Here is a 20,501-nt window from a genome sequence, read left to right as displayed (position 1 = left end):
CGAAGGGCCTCAAGAGTGAAGAGGAGGGAAAGTGAGAAGGAAGGCTTCACCACACTAAATGAAAAGCAAACAATATGCATATCAGCATCCTAAGATGTACCACTCTGCTGGGAAAACCCAAGACAAAAGAATTATCGGACACAACAGTTCAAAGCATATTGCACCTGTCAAAACGTCTGTCATCTTCTATAGAGAGGCACCATTCTAAGAGAGAAAAGGGAAACTTTAGCAAAGTCACTCAGGAACAACAGCTTACTTTGTCTCCTTCCTCTGGCCAACTCCTCCATCTGAAAGCCATTTAGCTCCGTGCTAAAGATTGCCTGGAAGGACCAGACAATAGGAAGGTCTCTTTCATTGTCAAGGACAGTTACACTTTGAAGATGACGCTCAAAAGAGGTTAAAATGGGTCAACAAGCAATTGTTGGGCTTATGCAAGGACATGTGAAGAGAATATTGTTAAAGTCGCACACACAAAAAAGTGGGGATCTCAAAGAATTCACCTTTAACCTAGAGGAGGTGTGGGAAGGAAGGAACTAACATGCAATACTGATTTCATCCCAAAGAAAAATGGGGGGGGAGGGGACTCATTAATAGACCGTTTCGGGATGGTCTTTGCCATTCCAAACCTCTACCCACACTGACTATTAGAAACATAAGTAATCTGGGGCAAAGTGAGAAAACTGATTTTTTAAAAAAATGATGTAGAACGTGCAAGGGGTGTTAATTCTCTGCAGGTTATAATGTTTGTAAGAGTGGTATTTTCTGGATGCACTTTAGGAAACAGGTGTCGCATTTAGTCAGGTGACAGGTGAATGGCTGGGGGTGGGTATATTTAAATGACAGTTATTAATTTTGTAAAGTTTTTTAAATGTCCTTAAAAGGAGAGCCTGGATACCCTTCTGAGAGGAGCTGGTCTAGAGAGAAGCACGAGGTTTATGGCCTCGCTCCATCTTGCACAGGTCACGTGACTTTGGACAAGTGCCCTAACCTCCCAACTCTGTTTCTACCTGGGGAAAAGGGGATAAGAACGGCAGGCCAAGGGAGTAGGGGGGGGATTGATACAGACACTGCCTCCTGGAGGAATGAAAATATATGCCTACTCAAAAACTTGCACATAAGTGTTTTGTTTTTTGGTTTTTTGGGGTTTTTTATTATGTTACATTAATCACCATACATTACATCATTAGTTTTTGATGTAGTGATCCATGATTCATTGTTTGCATATAACACCCAGTGCTCCATGCAGTACGTGCCCTCTTTAATACACGTCACCAGGCTAACCCATCCCCCCACCCCCTCCCCTCTAGAACCCTCAGTTTGTTTCTCAGAGTCCATAGTCTCTCATGGTTCGTCTCCCCCTGCACATGTGTTTATAGCAGCATTATTCATGATAACCAAAAAGTGGGAACAACGCCATTGTCTATCAACTAATGAACACATAAACAAAATGTGGTCTAGGCACACGATGGAATATTGTTTCACCACAAACAGGAATGAATAGCAACACTTGCTACCACATGGATGGATCTTGACAAATTTTGTGAAATGGAAAAAGCCAGCCACAAAATGCCACATATTATATAATCCCATTCATATTGAATTATCAGAATAGGGAAATGTATAGGGGCAGAAAGGAGATTAGTGATCATTTAGAGCCAGGAGGGGGGGAAATAATAGCTAAGGGTATAGAGTTTCTACATGAGCTGATGAAAATGCAAAACTAGTTGTGAGGATGGTTGCGCAGATCTGGGAAAATACTAAAAAACCAGCAAAGGGTACACTGTAAACAGATGACCTGTATGATATGTGAATTATGTCTTAATAAAGCTATTAAAAATAAATAAAAGAAGCCAAGAAAGAATGACAGATCTTCATAAAAAACAAAAGATACAAAAAAGAAAGGAGGGTGAAGGTACACTGTTATAAGGGAATCAGAACAGTACTTGGCCCATAGTAAGTACTCACAAAACATTGACTATCAGTATTACTCTTATGAATAAATAGAAATCAATGTGCATAGTTTTGGAAAAGAGTATTGTTAGGTAGTCTAATTGAAATTTCCATTTTAATCTTAAATTATTCATCTCTAAATATTTTTTAAATTCAAGTGTATCCCCTGAAATCTAAAGACAATCTATGACTAAATAGTCTATTTAAAAAGAAATTTTCAAATGAAATATGGCTTTTTCTCTCCTTTAAAGAGTTTGCCACTTAAGTATATTAAATTATTTCTGATTATCAAATCTTCTTGTCACTTTAGAAGTTGACTAGCTACAGAATCAAACATGAGAAAACTGAGAAAGGCCATTCATTCTGAAATACACTCATATTGGATTCATTCTTAAAAAAAAAAAAAGCCCTCTGGACTATTTTTCAAAGGCCATATATATTATGCCTAGATTTTTTTAAAAAAAAGACAGTTTGTTGTGGTTATCAATTTTCAAAATCTCAAACAATTCAAAAAGATGAAAACAGTCAAATTCACTCCTTTCTCCTACAAGAACTCAAGTCTTTTCTCCCCCACATACCAACACATATATTTATTCCTAGATCTACAGGTATAGTTCACTTTGTAAAATAAATGATCTGTGCTTTTGGCCTTGCTCAAAGATGGACTTACTAAAAAACAAATAAAACTTAAGCTTCAGGGTCTTTCATCTGCAAAGGTCTTTCCCGGTCCTTTTAACAATATCCATAATTTTGTATTCTTTTCCTTAAAAAGGCCCCCTCAAAATGTATAAGCTTCAGGACCCATAGAAGTGGATCTGTTCCTTGTTGTTACTTCCCACTGCATTCACTACTTTGTTCTTTCAAATCCTCCACTCTTCAAAATCAAGTTCAAATCATGCCACAGGAAGCCTTCTGTGACAGCTCCAACTTGGATTGACTTCTCCCTTCTGTAAGCTTCCACTGTATTTATCCATTAGACAACCTCAAAATCCTTTTTCCAAAACTCTCCAGGTTGAGTTTAGGAATTTAAATGTTTTTGTATATGATAGTGCATACACTATGTATTACGTAATGGTGCGTAAATTGTTTCATGTAACACTATCCATTAGAGTCCAAAGTAACACCCCATAATCAAATGTATTAATGCATCTTTATCAAAATACATGACTATTCACACTAAGTGAGACAAAGCTATAAATTGCCTTACTCCAGTTCAGGTCATAGCCAATGCTGAATGAGTTATAAAAGAATTTTCAATCTTCTGAGATTCTGGATTTCTGAATGATGATTAAAGGACTATAGACCTTAACATCATCATGTCATTATTTCATGTCTCACTCTTTAGGTTCTACTTGACCAAAATGGCTCTTCACCACTACGTTATAAAGAATATCGTGGGTATTCAATGAATTTGATAGAATGAATGAATGAAAGACCTGAGTCTTAGACCAGGTGGAGCTTGTCAAGGAAAAGGCTTGTGTCCTTTTCAATTATCCCCAACACGAAGGCCAATGCCTGGCACCTGGGGAATGCCCAATAAATGCGGCTGAATGAAGTCACACTTCTCAAATCTCTCACAAGGACTACCTAGGACAGTAAGTACCCAATAAACACCTTATAATTACTGATCCCAATATCACCGACTTAAAAATCAGATCGATTCCCATAGGAGTGGGGAAAACACGGAGTGGTGAGTATGGAGGAAGCAGTAGGAGACAAAGCCCAAACATAGCAACAAACTTATACGAAGTCCTGATGCAGGGGCTTGCATTTCACAATGACCTCGGCCGGCGCAGGAGGAATGCCACCCACCTTCGGAACACAGAGCATCTTTCTTGATGTCAAGTCTTCTCCTGACAACAAGCTCTTTCCTGGGTCCCTGTGTGACATCACATCTGTAGTTTACAAAAGCGTTACCTTATTCTGCCCCTTATTTGGGTAGTTTGAGACTTTTATAGGAAGTTGGACCAAAAGATGGCATGTGGTGATAGAGACTGCCGACTGGCCTTCTGTGCTCTCAACTGAACTTTTCTAAATTGGAGGTTCTAAATGGAATGATTTGTTAATTTCTCAGCTATGAACATTTTTCTTTTAATATGGAATGTCTGCAAGCATCTGTGCTGGAGGCAATCATCATTGCGGCAAATTGCTTTGTTTCTCTGTTTCGATTTCCTCCTCAGTAAATGGATACTCTGATTTACTCCACAGCACTGTGATGAAGGTAAAGAACATAGCATATAAAAGCTTCTCAGAGAGGGATGTGATGGATCACAGGGTCACCAGAAAGAATACTTACTGTCAGTGTGAGCAGCCATTTGGATAAGTCCTTAACTTAGCCCTGCAGAGCCAACGATAATGTTTATGGCAGTTATTGTCGATATTAGTCACAAAAGAATGACTTGCATTTGCATGTTCTCTTACTTTTCAAAATGCTTCGATTTGATAGATAACTTAATTCCCAAATTCACCTTTGCAGTGAACCAAAGATGTCATCACAATTTCACAGTGAAGAAACTCCAGCCAAATGATGGAGGGACACTAAGTTCAGGTCACATTTACCAGAATCCATTCTTGGTTCTTCGGATCTAGATGGACCCCAACACCTTTGCTCTTCCTTAACTCCCCGCTCTGCGACATCCCATCCCTTCCACAAGTCTGATGTCTGTGAGCTCCAGCGCTGCCTTAAAAAAGTGTTGCCATCTTTAATGAACCACAAAACCATCCTCCCTTCCCTTATTTTCTGAACCTTCATTCACTGAGATGAAATGTCAGACAAAAAGAACTATTTGATAAATCTCTGATCCAACTTTGCTGTTCAAAGAGTTTAAACATATTATATGACGCCAACCCACAGTTACCAATTCCCACTCTGCACCTTGTTTTCAGGAGGAGAGGGATATAAATAGAGTTTCTATACCTACCTCACTCAGGCACCAATAGCATGGTATATTTATAGATTTATAGATGCTATCTGTGTAAGTGGAATCCACACACATAGATATATGTACACCTATGTCAGCTTTAATAATATAGTACATAATAATATAGCTTTACATATGAAGTAAACTTGACATAAAATAAGTTTTTAAAGTTTATATATATGTGTATATATAGGTGTCTATATACATACATATACATACATATGTGTCTTACACCTGCTAAAAGTAAAGCTTCCTCCATCAGTGAAATAGACAATAGTAATAGTGAGTACATCATAAAGCCATCATAAGGACTAAATGAATTAATATTTACTAAACACTTAGAATAGTCCTTAATACATAATACACACTCAATAAATGTTATCTGTCATTGCAATTATTATTTATTTTATATATTATAAGAGGATTCCTCATTTTTAAACATCATTCACTAGAGAGTGTGTTAAATACTTAATTTCTCCAATGCATCAATTTTAAAAAATTATCAATATCTATTTTCCAATGAGACTTTCAGAAAAACATTTTTTTTTGCTGAGGTGGCATATTATCTTCCTTACAAGACACTTACAGTATGTGTAATAAATGTACCATAAGTCGAATCAGATACCCCTGAAGAAATAAAAGCAAGCTGTTAATTCGGAATCTTAGTAATAATTATTTTATACCATAAGACCTTATTCTATTCTTCAGTGACAGTACTATAAATAAATACATATAATTTATATCCTAAAATTGATTCATCCTCAATTATGCCTGTTTAATTCAGCATTGTTTTCAGAAATAATGGCACTGGGAAAGATTCAACTACATTTACATTGGTGCATTTGTGTCTAAGTTCTAATACAAAAGTAGTCGTCATTCAGGAGAACTTGAATGTCCACAGCCCATGACTCTAACAGTCACATTGGAAATGCTCCTCATCCATCACTATCAAAACATGGTCATGGCTGCGGGATGCCTGGGTGGCTCAGTCGTTAAGCATCTGCCTTCGGCTCAGGTCATGATCCCAGGGTCCTGGGATCGAGCCCGGCATCAGTCTCCCTGCTCAGCAGGAAGCTTGCTTCTCCCTCTCCCACTCCCCCTGCTTGTGTTCCCTCTCTTGCTGTGTCTCTTTCTGTCAAATAAATAAATAAAATCTTAAAAAAAAAAAAAAAACATGGTCATGGCTGGACTGACTAACATTCTCCCAACCAGGTGCACCCAAAATGAGAAAAAATAACCAGAACAGCTAGTTAAATTCCTCCAAGGAAGAATGGGGTCCTGGAGGTATTTATTAAGGGTTGCTTTCTTTAGCTCTGATTCTTTCTTCACTACCTTTGAAAAGTCATCCTTCCTTTGAACCCTACCAGTTTGCATGAATTCTGGTGTATTTAGAATAGAGATGGAGCAAAGTTTTCTCACATGTGTTCCACAGGACACTAGTGCTACAGACAGGTGCTATTTTTTAAAATATGTGTATGTGTGTGTGTGTGTCTTTACACACACACACAGACAAACACATAAACAAATCAAGAGTATAGATAAAGATAAATAAATCAAGATTTCCTGGTCAAATAAAATTGAAAAACACTAAGCTAAACAGAGTTTATCAGATTTTTTATCATGTAATTTCTGGTGATTCTTAATATGTTACTGTGACTCTCTAAGAGGGAGATTGCCAGACCACATCCCTCAGACATATCTACCTATAGACTCCCCATCTCACAAAGTATCTTTGTAATTCCAATGTTCCAAGGAACACGCTTTGGGAACCTGCTTTAAAATATGGTATATCGGGGTGCCTGGGTGGGTTAAGCATCTGACTCTTGATTTTGGCTCATGTCATGATCTCAGGGACCAGGATGGGCTCCACGCTGTCCTGGAGCCTGCTTAAGATTCTCTCTTCCTCTGACCCTGCCCACCCCACCCCCCGCCACATGCTTTCTCTCTAAAAAATAAAATTTTTAAAAAGATAAAATATGGTATACCACATATTTCACATCTTTTGCTTGCATCCCCTTTCTCAATTATGAATAGAATTACTTCTTCTCTATTGTATTTTTAGTAAATTCAGGATTTTGCACTTCTACAGATGAGAGAATCTATTTACTACATTAAAAACATTTCCTCCTCCTCCTGCAATTGACCATTACAGATTTCTGGTTAGTTGTTTTAGAATCACTTCAAGCAAAGCAATAGGTTCGGTAACTGAAAAATATCAGTTGTACTAACTCATAATTAAATAGCAAATTAAAATATCCCGGAATCAAAATTTCACATAGCCATGGGTTTACCCACACATTTCTCTCCAACCAAATGGCATGAAGTTGAACTTAAGATTGTCATGTGCACACCAGTGTGCAGATGCCACTATCCCCCCAGGGAACTATAGCAACCACCCCTGATAACCTGTTTGTTGTCTTACAATAAAATCGTGTTAATAAATAAATAACAAAAACATATTTATTATAAAATCATAGTCTGGAGGAAGGCACGCTCTAAAGCTTGGGGATCTTTTTTGTTGTTGTTGTTCTTTAAAGTGCATTACCCCCTAGGGAATGCTAAGAAATCAAATCATCCTCAAAGGACTAAACAGATTTCTAAATGTTAAGCAGTTACTAGTTAAAACATTTCATTCCTATTAAAACTTTGAGACTTAAATTTGGACTTGTAGACTTGATGGTAAGTCTTGAATACGGGCATACTCTATATATTAATTTGAACTGAATGGGGAAAAATGCAGTAGGATTTATAAACATTCTTTATCGGACTTTCTGAATCCAAGCCTGGGTAAAAAATTGCAAGGAACTTGAATGAAAAATTACACATGGATGTATTGGTTTCGTTGATTTGTGTTTCTCTTTCAAAGCTGACAAAAGAATACTACATTAAAAAAACATAAAATCATTTGTTAAAATTAGTCTCTGCATTAAATCATGGTAAAAAGCTGCTGTTGAACCTACATTAACTGAGGTAAAAAATATTGCCTAAAATGACCAATTTGATAGAATGTTACCTAAGGTTCTCCAGTGGTTTTTTTTATTCAAAAATAAGAAAACTCAGTATCTCTTTTGCATTAAAATGAGTTCCAAGTGTTTCAGGACCTCAAAGGAGGATCCAGCTTCAGGTTTCTGACATAAAAAACCCTAATATAGTCTGAAGAATTCCCCTAGGCACATCAGGAGTAATCAAATTCCATGTTAACTATTAAGTTACAGACATTCAATTATGTTTTCCAAACCTCTGTTTAGAGATTCAAAAGGCCCTTAGAAAACATCCTTAAACCAAAGCTCAAGTTGGCAAATGAAACCGTTTACCTGTGAGAGCAAAACAAAAAGGGGTCCAATCCCCACAGGCACATTGCGAAGTGGCACGCGATGTACCCCATCCCCATTGTGAGGCACAAATTCTTTGTGACACTGGGAGACACCGCAGAACAAAAATACTATTAGAAATGCTTCAAAAGGAACATTTTTGGCTGCGATAGAGACTTTTGACATTATTTATTAGGTTCAAAACTGCTTCACAAAAGCCTAACAATGGTTCTGTGGAAACCAGTACATCTGAGGCCTTTTCTGTTGTTCTGGGCAGGCATTGATTTGAAGATGGGCAGCACCCGCGGACAATTCCCTCGCAGCGGTCAATGTAAGTGAGCATTCACCCCCGGCCTAGGAGGGGCCTGTGAACAAACCGTATGGAAACGCTGGGGTGGGCGGGCGGGGGGAGAAGAGCAAACCTTGATTAACTTCTTTGAGGGGAGATGGGTGGGAGCACCGGCGAGCAGAGGAAGGGACGCTCCTGCCAGATTGCCGTGGAGGGAGGCGTCCACCCTGGGCTCCCTTTTCCCCGGGGGATGAGGATGCTTGGGGAGCATCTCCGGTGCCATGGCAACTGCGCCTCCTCCAGCCGGACTTAGGGGCGCGCCCCGGGGTCGGCTTTGGCGATGGGGGTCCGCCTGAGCGCCTCCTGAGGCTGCCTTCCTGTCCTCCAGCTCTGGCTCCGAGGAACTCCGGGGGTCCTCCGACGAGGCCAAAGGGGTCTGGCTTTTCCTGCAAAGGCCGATGGCGGTGGAATGCCTCGCAGCGGGACCTGGAAGGCAGACAAGGGAGGAGGGGCCCTGAAGTGTGCGGACTTCACCCGCCCTGCCGCGACTTTCAGAAACTCTCTGCTGATAACTGGATGTGTGAGAAATCAACATTTGCAATGTGCTGAGAGAAAAAGAGAGAGAGAGAAACCCCGGACATTCTCCTTTGCCTGCTTCCCTGGCATTGCCTTAAGAAAATAAAAAGCTATCTATTTCCTTCCTGTTGTTTAAAAGCACCCTCTCCAAAAAATGATTTTTACAGGCCCTCATAATACTTTTCATGTCAAGGAAAGCTGTTCAAAATGGCTCAAGAGAGGGAAACAGAAGAATTGGTGACGAAAATAGGGCCACAAATTCTAAACCAGGGAAAAGTTTGAGTGGAAAATAAAGTGGAATTAGAGAGTGGGCAAAGCAAACGGATCCATGGCCCATGTAGACTTCCAACTGATAATTTAAACACCCAAGTTTTTATTAGAAATTTCAACCAGCTGAAAATTAAAACAACCAGGGAATTAATCTGATCCAGATCTACCCAATACATACATACCCACTAATACTAATAATCAATTTGATGTTTTTCTTTATTTGCCCAGTCAAATAATTTTTATGTAAAAGTTGAGATTTTTTACAATACGGTCAACACGGTAAAAGAATATATATATGTATATATACATTTATCTCCTTATGTATAGTTCTTCCCTGAGAAATTATACCCATTGACCTACATAAAGTCTAATTCTTTAGTAGTAAATTAAGACAATTTATGTGCTTTAAATCACTTTCCACAAGTTTTAAAGGGCTTTGAATAGCATGTAGATATATAGAATATTTGGAGCAATCTACAAGAGCATTCACATTTCAAAAAATATGCATGAGATTAAAAATGCACGGTACCTTCTTTACGGTGGGTGTCAAACAGCCAGTCTATATCTAGGCAATTCAATTAGCTCATTACATACTGTCCTGGTATGTATTGGGCATCTCCCATTACACACTCAACATACCCAACATACTCAACATACTCAGATCAAACACTGAAAAACTCTTAGTGACTTTCATTTTTCAGTATAAGAATTATTTCCTGGAAATAAAGGTGGAATGGCATTTCAATATCTCTAAGTAAGTAAAACCTTTCAGAATGCCAAACACACTAACTTTCTGAAAACTAGATGCTTAATAGATATTTGTCGATTTGGATTTGCAGCCATGGCAGATGACCAATTCATTGCTATCAATAATCAGTGCAAGGGAATTCCATAAGAGAACATGGATGTGGTTCTGGAATTTGGAGCAACAGAATGTAACCTAGACAGGTCAAGACAGGTCAAGGCTCTGTCATAAGCAAAGAATAGGGATTCCTTCCCTGAATGCAATTCGGTAATGATGCATTTTGTAACACTCTCTTAGGGAGTGTGGTGTAATGGAATCAACAAGGCTTTGGTGTCAGACCATCGTAGATTCAAATCCTGGCACATCACCTGGCCTAAGCCTCTTTGTCCTTACCTGAACCATGAGGATTGTATTACTTACTTCACAAGGTCACTAATAGGATTAAGTTTGTTCATTCATTTATTCATTCATTAAGATTTGTCTGTTATACGTCTGCCAGTATTCTAGACACTGGAGATCCAGAGAAGCATAAAGCAAGTAATGTCCCTGCACTTACAGAGCTTAACTCTAGTTGTGGAGAAAGGGGGTGGGGATGGGAAAGTAGATGACTAAAGAAGCAAATGAAGAACTGAGTGAGCATCAGCTGGTAATAAATCCAAAGTAGAAAAATAATGCACACATAGGTGACAATTCCAATAAAGACTTGAAGAGAAAAAGCAAACTAGTTAAGTATCTGAGAGAAGAACATGCTAAAAGTAAAGCACCTAGTAAATAGTAAGTGCTCAATACCCAAGAGCTGTTGTCATCATGTTTAAAATCAGTATAGGTATACTCTGACCTGGAGTCAAAGTGGAAGCCTTGAATCCTGGCTCCAGCCCTAAAGTTATAGAATCCCCTGGGCTTCAGATTCTGCATCTAAAGCATGGGAAAATAGCAGTTCCTGTCTAAGAGAATGGCCATATGGATCAAAACTGAAGATGTATGTTCAGATTTTAGCACATTGTCTTAAACATAGTAAGACCAAAAAAAAAAAAAAAATGTTAACCAACCAGCATCCTCAGCATCCCATTCTCAATCCCGGCTTCCCAGAAATGAAGCAATCTCTGAATGAGCATCTTTGGTAGCAGGTCTACCAGCCCTTCCTTTGCCACTTCTAGTCCAAGCAGGACATTCTCCTCTAGTTCAAAGAAAATTCTCCTTTGTATTGAGTAAAAATCTGTCTCTTTATTCTATTGGTCAATTCCAATAAACTGCATAAACATATGACGTGAAATCTACCAAAATTTTCCAAAAAACTGTTATGTAAAATTAATCTAATCCTTCTACATGACAGTTCTAGAGCATCTGGAATATACATTGTTTCCTCACATTTTCTTACCTCCAGTCTGAACAACAGCACCATAAACACCACCACCATCTTCCCCACCGCTGTTTGGTCCCTGCTGTGTTCAGTGAACTTCATTTATATCAATCCTCTAATTACAACATCTCTTCAAGACAGTAATTGTTGTTAGTTTGCAGATGAAAATATTGAGCTCAAAGAACACGTATAGGACTGATCATGGCTACTGAACAGAAATGGGAGAAGGTAGAGATTTGAGCCGAGGTGTCCCTGGTTTCAAAGCTCATTCCTTCTGGTCCATTTCCTTATTTTTACTCATTACTCCTAGGAGCAATTTTGAGACACTTTGTCATCATATACATTATTCTGTGCTATGAATTCACAGTTTCCTTACCTGTAAAATGGGGATAATGACATTACCTGCCTAACTGTGTTATGGGAGGGTTTCATAAAATAATATGAAATGCTCAGTACATTGTATGGCCCATGGTGAGAGCTAATTAAATGAGGGCTGGAATGATCATGATAGCAATAATTGTCATCATCATTATTATCTGGTGCAATACCTGAATCATCACATTACTTGTCATCAAATCACACTTGTTCTCTCCTCCAAAACAATACTTGGCAACAAGTAGACTTCCATTCAAAACTGACTAATACAGCTCTTATAGAACCTTCTAGAATAGGATCTGCCATTGAGTCAGTAATTTTACTGTTTATATTAAGTTAAAAACAAAATGTGACCAATTGAAGAGAGAAACAAGGAATTAAGAACCACAAAGTCAGGGCGCCTAGCTGGTGCCATCGGTTAAACATCTGACTCTTGGTTTCAGCTTGGGTCATGATCTCAGGGTCACATCAGGCTCTGCACTCAGTCTGGAGTCTGCTTGAGATTCTCTCCCTCTGCTCCTCCCACTTGTGCTCTTTCTCTCTTCTCTCTAAAATAAATTAATTAATTAAAAAAAAAAAAACAAGCACAAGAACCACAAAGTGATCCTTACCAAGTGGGGCAGAATATCCCCTGGAATTGCAGGAGGGCCGGTTCTGAAGTCTCATGTGCCTATTGATGTGCGTGCCTGCAGCCTCCAGGTGCAAAGGAGTGACTGAGTGGGATCTAATAAGATTTTTTGTCATGTGCTTTGCCAAAATTGGACTGCTCCAGGCCTCACGGGGTGCTCCTCTGGCTCTCTTAATTTCTCGTCTGACAGTGAAGAGCAGTAGGGTCTCATCGAATTGATTGGATGGTGTCTGGGAGGAACTGGCTTCTCCATGACTCTCTTCTTCTGAAGCTGCACTCACAACAGGAGACCTGGGGACGGTGTGTGGGTGGGCATAAAGCAGGCTTTTACATGCCACTGGAGTCTGAATCTTTCCTGGAGACAATGCAAAAGGTAAACATATTAGTTTAAAAGAATGCACTTCAATATTACCTTCAAAATCAATTGTAGAAAGAATGAAATCAGGCAATATATGGATTATTTGTTTGTTTCACATTTCTATACTAAACAAACAGAAATGACAAAGAAGCCAAGGACCTGGGTGCCTAAGTGGGAGAAGTAGAGGAGGGAAAACATATGGCAGGGGAGATAAAAGGCTGAACATGCTTCTGTTGGAAGCACTGTGTGAAGGCCTAGATATGTTGGTCAATCAGTCCTCACACAAACTGTATCTAACAGATGCTATTATTATCTCCATTTTATAGGTCAGAAAGCTAGTTTGAGGCTAATGGGTTGAATTGTGTCCCCCAAGAAGATATGTTGAAGTCCCAACCATCTGCGAATTCTGTGAATGTGACCTTATTTGGAAATGGGGCCTTTGCAGGTGCAATCACATTGAGGTTGTTAGAGTGAGGCCATAATCCAATATGATGAGCGTCCTGATCGGAAGGAGAAACAGACATGGGTGCACAGGAAGAACACCATGTGATGGTGGAGGCAGGGACGGCAGTGGGGGCCTCTCCAAGCCAAGCTATGCCAAGGATTATAGCAACCACCAGCAGCTCAAAGAAGGACATGAAAGGAATTCTCCTTCAGAAACTCCAGAAGGCACCAATCTTGTGGACACCTGGATTTCTGACTCCTGGCTGCCAGAACTGGGAGAAAACAATTTGGTTTTAAGCCATCCCATTTATGATTCTTTATTACAGCAGTGCTAGGAAACAGGTATCCACAATAGTTCCAATTGTCCCAGAGCAGTTATTAACAACAGCCCTTTTTCATGCTGGGGTGGGGGGGAAGGATGTTCAGATTTGGGGAGTTCAGAAAATAAAAAATATTTTTTAAAAAACACCTCTAGGAGCCTGAATCTCACTACCTGTGCAACAGAGATTTCCTAGATGTCTACATTATTAGAAGGTAGAAAAGAGGAAAAAGCCAGGAGGTGGGAAGTGTGGAATGGGAAGGGGAAGGGGGTCTATTGCATGAGTTCTACTGTGTGGCAGAAACAGTGCCAGGGCGCAACAAGTCTTAGCAAGATTCCTATTCCTTGTGCTCAAGCTGTGGGCAAGGTGCAAAGAGGATGCTGGCCTTGTTAGGTACCAGGACACACTCCTCCTAAACCACAGTCTCATCTGCAAAAGGAGGAATCAAAGCAAATGCCTCTGGGGGGCTTGCAGATAACAGAAATGAGAGAAAGGGCCAAGGAGGAGTACGCTGGGAGTATACGTCCAGCCACTTCTCAGACCATGCCTTACATTGCCATGAGGGCAGGTAGGCCCAGTGTAGACAGATTTTTCTGGATTTTCAGGAGAAGCAGAAATATATTTTTATATAGGTAAAAACTTATAATTTTTCAATGTTGGTAGCTCACTCAATTTTTTAAAAAACATACCGTGGGCTCCGCAAAACACATCTGCTCTCTGAATCACCACAGGCCATCAGTTTGCATCTTTGGCCTATGGCCAGCCCTATAAAAGTAACAGTATCATTTGCTTCCCTCCATACCATCTTCATCTCAGAATATGATTTTATAAATATTCAGCTGGGCACCATGGGAATGCATGTGCAAGCTTTGTGAATAAGCAAATTTTAGAGTTCTAGAAGTCTTGCTTACCTCCAACACTTTAGGAAGATTGAGCTTTTATTTTCATTTTAATTGATTGTTTCATTTCATCTTAAAGCCCAGAATTTGAAATGGCACACAAATACATCAGGCTTTCCCAAATGCAAAGCAATATCTAGAATCTTTCATAACAGTAGCTCTGGGACTCTTGATCCCAAAGGAAAATTTACAGCACTAGAACCGGCGGCATTTGATCTGCCCTTGTTCTATTGTTCAAACATCAAGAACGGGATGGAAGTTTCAAAGGCACTTTACGCACCTTCACATCCTAAAAGTTAGGAGTTGAAAGAGGTCTTATAAATCATCTGAGGCTAGCCCCCACCACCCTCATCATGCATCTCTGCTTAAATACCTCTAGGAGCCTATGGGGCGCTTGGGTGGCTCAGTCGGTTAAACGTCTGCCTTCAGCTCAGTTCATGATCCCGGAGTCCTGGGATTGAGTCCTGCATTGGGCTCCCTACTCTGCCTACTCTCCCTCTCCCTCTGCCCCTCCCCCTGTTCGTGTTCTCTTTCTCTCAAATAAATAAAATATTTTTTAAAAAACACCTCTAGGAGCCTGAATCTCACTACTTGTGCAACAGAGATTTCCTTGCTTATTAGAAGAGCAAATAAGTAACATTGTATTTGCAATAAAATAAATATATACATGGATATATGTAATACTATATATGGGAATAATTATTAAAGCCTCCTTGTATGGTGTTGGGACAGATGGTGACTATGCTTATTTAGTTATTCAACCAATATTTCTTGAGCTCCTATCAGATACTAGGCACTACTCCAATGACAAAATACTACCCAGGCCAACAGAATGGATCATTCTGAGACTAAATTGACCAGCTGATTTATAGCAAAATGGACTTCAGCACGGCAATCCAGAGCCTCTCAGTCTCACGGACACTGGAGTGAATTTCAAGCTTCCTTTATCATACAATTACCAGGTTGCCTGAATTGAATAGAACAACCAGTTGTTTTAGCATTAAACAACCAGAGACTGTGGCAAATGGAAGGACATTTTGCAATCTCCAATGGTTTCCAGTCTTTTTAAAAAAGTTTTCAAATTTCCCCACCAAGATAGTGACAGAATTTTAGCCAAAATCCCCTGCTCATGATTTCAAGTACAGTGCTCTTTGCTAGGTCACACATCTCTTGAATCTAATGCAGTATTTTCCAATCCTGGCTGTGCATTAGCCAATACCCAGCATGCTTTGAAAAATACAGATACATGGTCCCAGGACCCCAGGACCTGTGGTTAGTAAGCCCCATGGGGATTATAATGAGTAATCAGGGAAACACTTGTCTAATTCACTCATAGGAAATTTCAGGTACTGTTATAACTATGAGTTAGTCCAAGCAATCACAAACATGCTGAAGCATGAAATCAATGGCGTCTTTCTCCTCAAAGTATTATCTCTCTATGGGCAAGTCTTCATTTCAGAGACCAGCACTCTGTATCACTTTACAGCTTGTATACTCCTTTACATCTTATTTCTTTTCCCATCAGTAATCCCCTTTGAGCCTGACAACAACGCTTTTGCTTCCTCATTTTTCTTAGGAGAAAACTGAAGTCAGCAAATAAGCACCTTGTCCTGACCACTAACCAAGCATCACAAAACCTGGGGTGGGGACCCACATCTTAGATTTTAAGGGGATTTTGTTTTTCTACTCCACAATCAATGCCAGGTTGCCAGAGCAAACTACGGGAACTGGGTTTGATGACAGGAGGGATAGAAGTGCGCACAGAAACAGCTAACAAGCAGTGGCACCTGACCACAGGTCTGACACTGTCCTAGGGTCCATGCTTTGGGCTGTAGTCAAGGCTCTCAGCAGGGCTTCCGATGTGCCAAAGAAGAAAGGGCATCTGCCTATGGCCCAATAACTGGAATTCACTCCGAGGAAAGCCCACATTCTCGAGGCTCCCCCAGCTACCCCTCCAACTTTTCTCACTAGTTGAGGTCCTTGTTTTGTGGGTGTGTTTTTTGCTTAGAAAAAATACTTCCTATTATCCCAGTTTTGCAAGTTCTTTTCATGTGTAGGCAACTCCACCTGTCATCTTGCAGCTCAGGTCTTCCATCTGTTGCTAATTTCATTGAAAGTAATAATGTGGCAGACAGGAGATTTCAAGGTACAATAAAATAAGTCTCAGAGCTGAATGTCTTCCACAGAAGCAATTTATCTTTCTCTTGAGCAGCAAAATAGTTCATGATAAGTCATGACAGATTCTGATTTATTCATTTTATTCATTTTCTAGTCATTTAACTCCTGCACTTTCTGCTCCTCTATAATACCAGCAGGCATGGTGCCGCACCCTTTGCGCCCATGCCTGGCAGCTATCCCTCAATATATAACTCCTATGTGTTTGTATCCCCACACTGTCTCTTTGCTTTCTTGGACTTCTAACTAGCATGTTCATGTTATGGGAGGACCAGAGGCAACTATCCCAGAAGAAGAACTAAAACCCAGAGACAATTAATTCCCCAAAGCTCATTTTGCCCTTGACTGTCAGCACAAATAGGAGCTAAAGCTAATTGATGTCATCTCCTGCATATAAATCAAACACAACCCTTAAATAGGTCTTTAATTAATGTTGAAAACTCCAATATACTCTTTAAAAGGATTCTTAACCACACCATGGAGTTTAATGGAATCTGCCACTTTGCACCATTTCTCCTAGCTGTGGAGTGAGAGTCCTCTGTAAGCCAATGGGTTTGAGTCTACAGAAAGAGGTTGCAATGCGACAAGCCCTGAGCAGTGGTAGAGCTTAAAGACCAAGTGTGCAAGTTCTGCACCCAGACTCCTTGGGCCAAATCTCTCTTACCCCTTCCTGGCTGTGTTACTAGGACCAAGTTGCTCAATTGCCCTCTGTCTTAGTTTCCTCACTCATAAAATGGCAATAATCATAATACCTACTAGGGGGGTTCAAATGCAGCATAAGTAAGTTAATAAACAAGGGCTAAAGCAGTACCTGGCACACAGGAAGTACTCAGCAAGCCTTAGCTGTTATTATTGTTGTTGTTATTGAAAATGTTCCTTCTCCTCTCCCTCTATAGCTCCTGAATGGCCTCTTTCAGTAATAAGGACTCAAGTGGAAAATAGTATTGTCTCCATCCATCTGGAGTTTGCCTCATTTTATTTATTCAAAAATATTTATCGAATGCCTACTTGTGTGTTTTGCCCTGTATTAGGCTCTGGAGGTGCAACAGACTAAAGCAAATGTGGCCCCTGCCTTCATGGAGCTTGCAAGCTCCTGGGGAAGATGACAAAAATAGGCCACAACTAAGCAGAGTTACAAACTGTGGTGAGTGAAGGCAGGGAAAATTCAAGGGGCTGAGACAGAGAAACATGGGTAGAGATCCGTGAAGGTAACATTGACTCTGAGACTGACCCAAAGGCTGAAAAGGACTTAGTTGTTCAGGAGTAAGGAAAAGAACATTCCAGCCTGACAAGGACTGTGTTGTGTTCCCAAGACTGCTAGTCCCAGTGGCTGAATGGAAGTGAGCAGGAGCGAAGGGGCAGGCGAGGTCTGGGAACTGCACAATGTGCAACGGAAAGCCCCTGAAGGTTTCACACAGATGAGTGATGACAGCAGCACGTACCTTTGGAAAGCTCTCTAAGGGAAAGTGGGTAGAAGGGGACAAGAATGGAAGCCAGTCAGAAGGCAGTTGGCAGTCAGCCAAGTGAACAGTGATCACAACTTGGATGTGCATGGTAGCTTTGTATAGCAGTTATGAGCTAGAGAGTCTATGTTGGATCTGTCTCATCTGTAAAATGGGGATAATGATAACAAAAATGGGAGAAAATATAAGAAATGGACTTCCAGTTTCAGCTCCAACATGGAAACAGCTTGGAAATTGACAGTCCTATCCTTGCAACAAGAAAGAGCTAAACAAACTAAAAATCAACAAGTTTACTCGTACCCATCAGAGAACTGAATTCGCAGGACAAACCGGCACCCCACAATCTGGAGACAGGTGAATCCAAAGACTCAAACTAAGGTCTGTTTACCGAGTAGAAGCCTCTGAAGCCATAAACTGGTAGGATCATTTAAATGGTAATTTTGATGAATTGTTGGAAGCTAAGTGTAGAGTAGCTTGCGAGCGAGAAACTCCCAAGGGATGCAGTTTTAGAGGGTCTCTATACTTCAGTGGGTTTTGCCTTAGAAGAATTCTGCTCACAGTCCTCCACCCCAGTTTCTCAAGTTGAGGATCTGAGAAAGATTGTTTCACAATTCTGGCATAGAAAAGGGAAGAACAGTCATTGCCAAATATGCCCAGGCCACTTTCCATAGCAAAGGCATACCAGGGCCTTATCCCAGCCCAAGGAAGGGCATTTTTCCCACTACAGCCCCATTTAGCCATCTTGTCTCACATAGAGAGATAAAAGAAAAACCAAGAAATACTTGTGAAGGTCACAGCCCAGAAACATGGACTCACTGAAAGACTGAGATTTAATCATAAGATCATAAAGTGTTTCTCCCCACCCACACCTTATCATCACACAACTAGGTCTCTAGCGTATTATAGCTGAAGATGAAGAATAGTTAGGGAAAGCCAAAGTCCAGACAGTAGACAAAAGCATGAAAATGGAGGAAATATGAAGCCTCTAACACCTACAGCTACAACAAACATTAAACACAACCCAACACCTAGCCAGATTCACATAAATACCCACCACCACCAAGGATCCCTTTAACTCAGTTCCTATTTCCTCATATATCAAGATTGGTCTTCAACAAAACATTGTGAGGCATGCCAAAAAGGCAAGAAGAAACACAGCTGAAGAGGCAAAACAAAGCCTAAGAACCAGACTCAGATATTACACTGATGTTGGAATTATCAGAGAAGGAATTTAAAATAACTATGATTAATATGCTAAAGACTCTAATAAAGAAAGCACACAAGAAAGAGCACATAGGTAAAGTAAGCAGAGAGATGGAAACTCAAAGAATCAAAAAGAAATGATACTTGATTTCACTTATATGTGGAATCCAACAAAGCTGAACACATAGAAGCAGAGAGCAGAACACTAGTTAGTAGGGGCAGGAAGGTGGGAGAAATGAGATGTTAGTCAAAGGGTACAAAGTTACGGTTATATAAGATGAATAAATCTAGGCATCTAATGTGCATGGTAACTATAGTTAATAATTGTACTGAATAAATGTACTGAATCCTGGAAATTTGCTGAGAGTAGATTTCAGGTGCTCTCATCACACACCTAAAAAATGGTAACTATGTAAGGAGATGACATGTTAATTAGCTTTATAGTAGTAATCATTTCACTATATATGTGTGTGTGTATCAAATCATGACATGGTACTGTTTAAATATATACAGTTTTTATTAAAAAATGAAATACAATAAAAATGCAACAAAAAAAGAAATGCTATAAATAAAACACACTGTAACAGAAATGAAGAATGTCTTCAATGGGCTCATCAGTACACCGAACATGGTCAAGGAAAGAATCAGTGAGCATGAAGATAGGTCAGTAAAGACTTCTAAACTAAAATACAGAGAGAAGGGATTGGGGGAAAAAATAAACATTAAGAATGAAAAAAATAGAACAGAACATACAAGAACTGTGGGACAATTTTATAAGATACAAGATAAACATCCTTTTTGGAAGAAGAAAAGAGAGAGACTGGGGCAAAAGAAATATTTGAAGTAATAATGGCTGAGAACTTTCTAAAATTAATGACAGACACCAAACCATAGATCCAGGCTGCTCAAAGTACAATAAGCAAGATAAATGCCAAAAAGAAAAAAAATTACACCTAGGCATATCATGTTCAAACTGCAGAAATCCAAACACAAAGAGATCTTGAAAGAATCAGGGGTGGGAAGAAGAAGGGAGCACCTTTTAGAAGAATAAGGTAAGAATTAAAATGGATTTCTCATCAGAAACTACAAGCAAGAAGAGAGTGGAATGAAATATTTACAAAGTATTGGAAGGAAAAAAAAACAAAACACCAAACTAGAGTTCTATATCCAGCAAAATTACATTTCAACACTTGAGAAATACTTTCTCAAATAAT

The 20,501-nt window shown here is 39.7% G+C and overlaps 1 protein-coding gene across 9 annotated transcripts in view; it reads right to left on the bottom strand.

The window, feature by feature from the left end:
- Nucleotides 1-8,356: 8,356 nt before the first annotated feature.
- CUNH12orf42 (chromosome unknown C12orf42 homolog) overlaps nt 8,357-20,501 on the bottom strand; it is a 146,598-nt gene continuing 134,453 nt past the window's right edge. For all 9 annotated transcript variants that reach the window (XM_073900391.1, XM_073900390.1, XM_073900397.1 and 6 more), the window contains 2 exons: nt 12,409-12,780; nt 8,357-8,957 (listed from right to left, as the gene is read on the bottom strand). In XM_073900391.1, coding sequence (XP_073756492.1) covers nt 8,509-8,957; nt 12,409-12,780 — 821 coding nt within the window. In that variant the 3' untranslated portion in view covers nt 8,357-8,508. The remainder of the gene's footprint in view (nt 8,958-12,408; nt 12,781-20,501) is intronic.

This window comes from Callorhinus ursinus, unplaced genomic scaffold (assembly GCF_003265705.2).
Source record: "Callorhinus ursinus isolate GAN/ISIS: 27379988/994484 unplaced genomic scaffold, GSC_fseal_2.0 scaffold14, whole genome shotgun sequence".
NCBI lineage: Eukaryota > Metazoa > Chordata > Mammalia > Carnivora > Otariidae > Callorhinus > Callorhinus ursinus.
The sequence above is the reverse complement of the archived record's forward strand: the minus strand, read 5'-3'. Positions and strand labels throughout refer to the sequence as shown.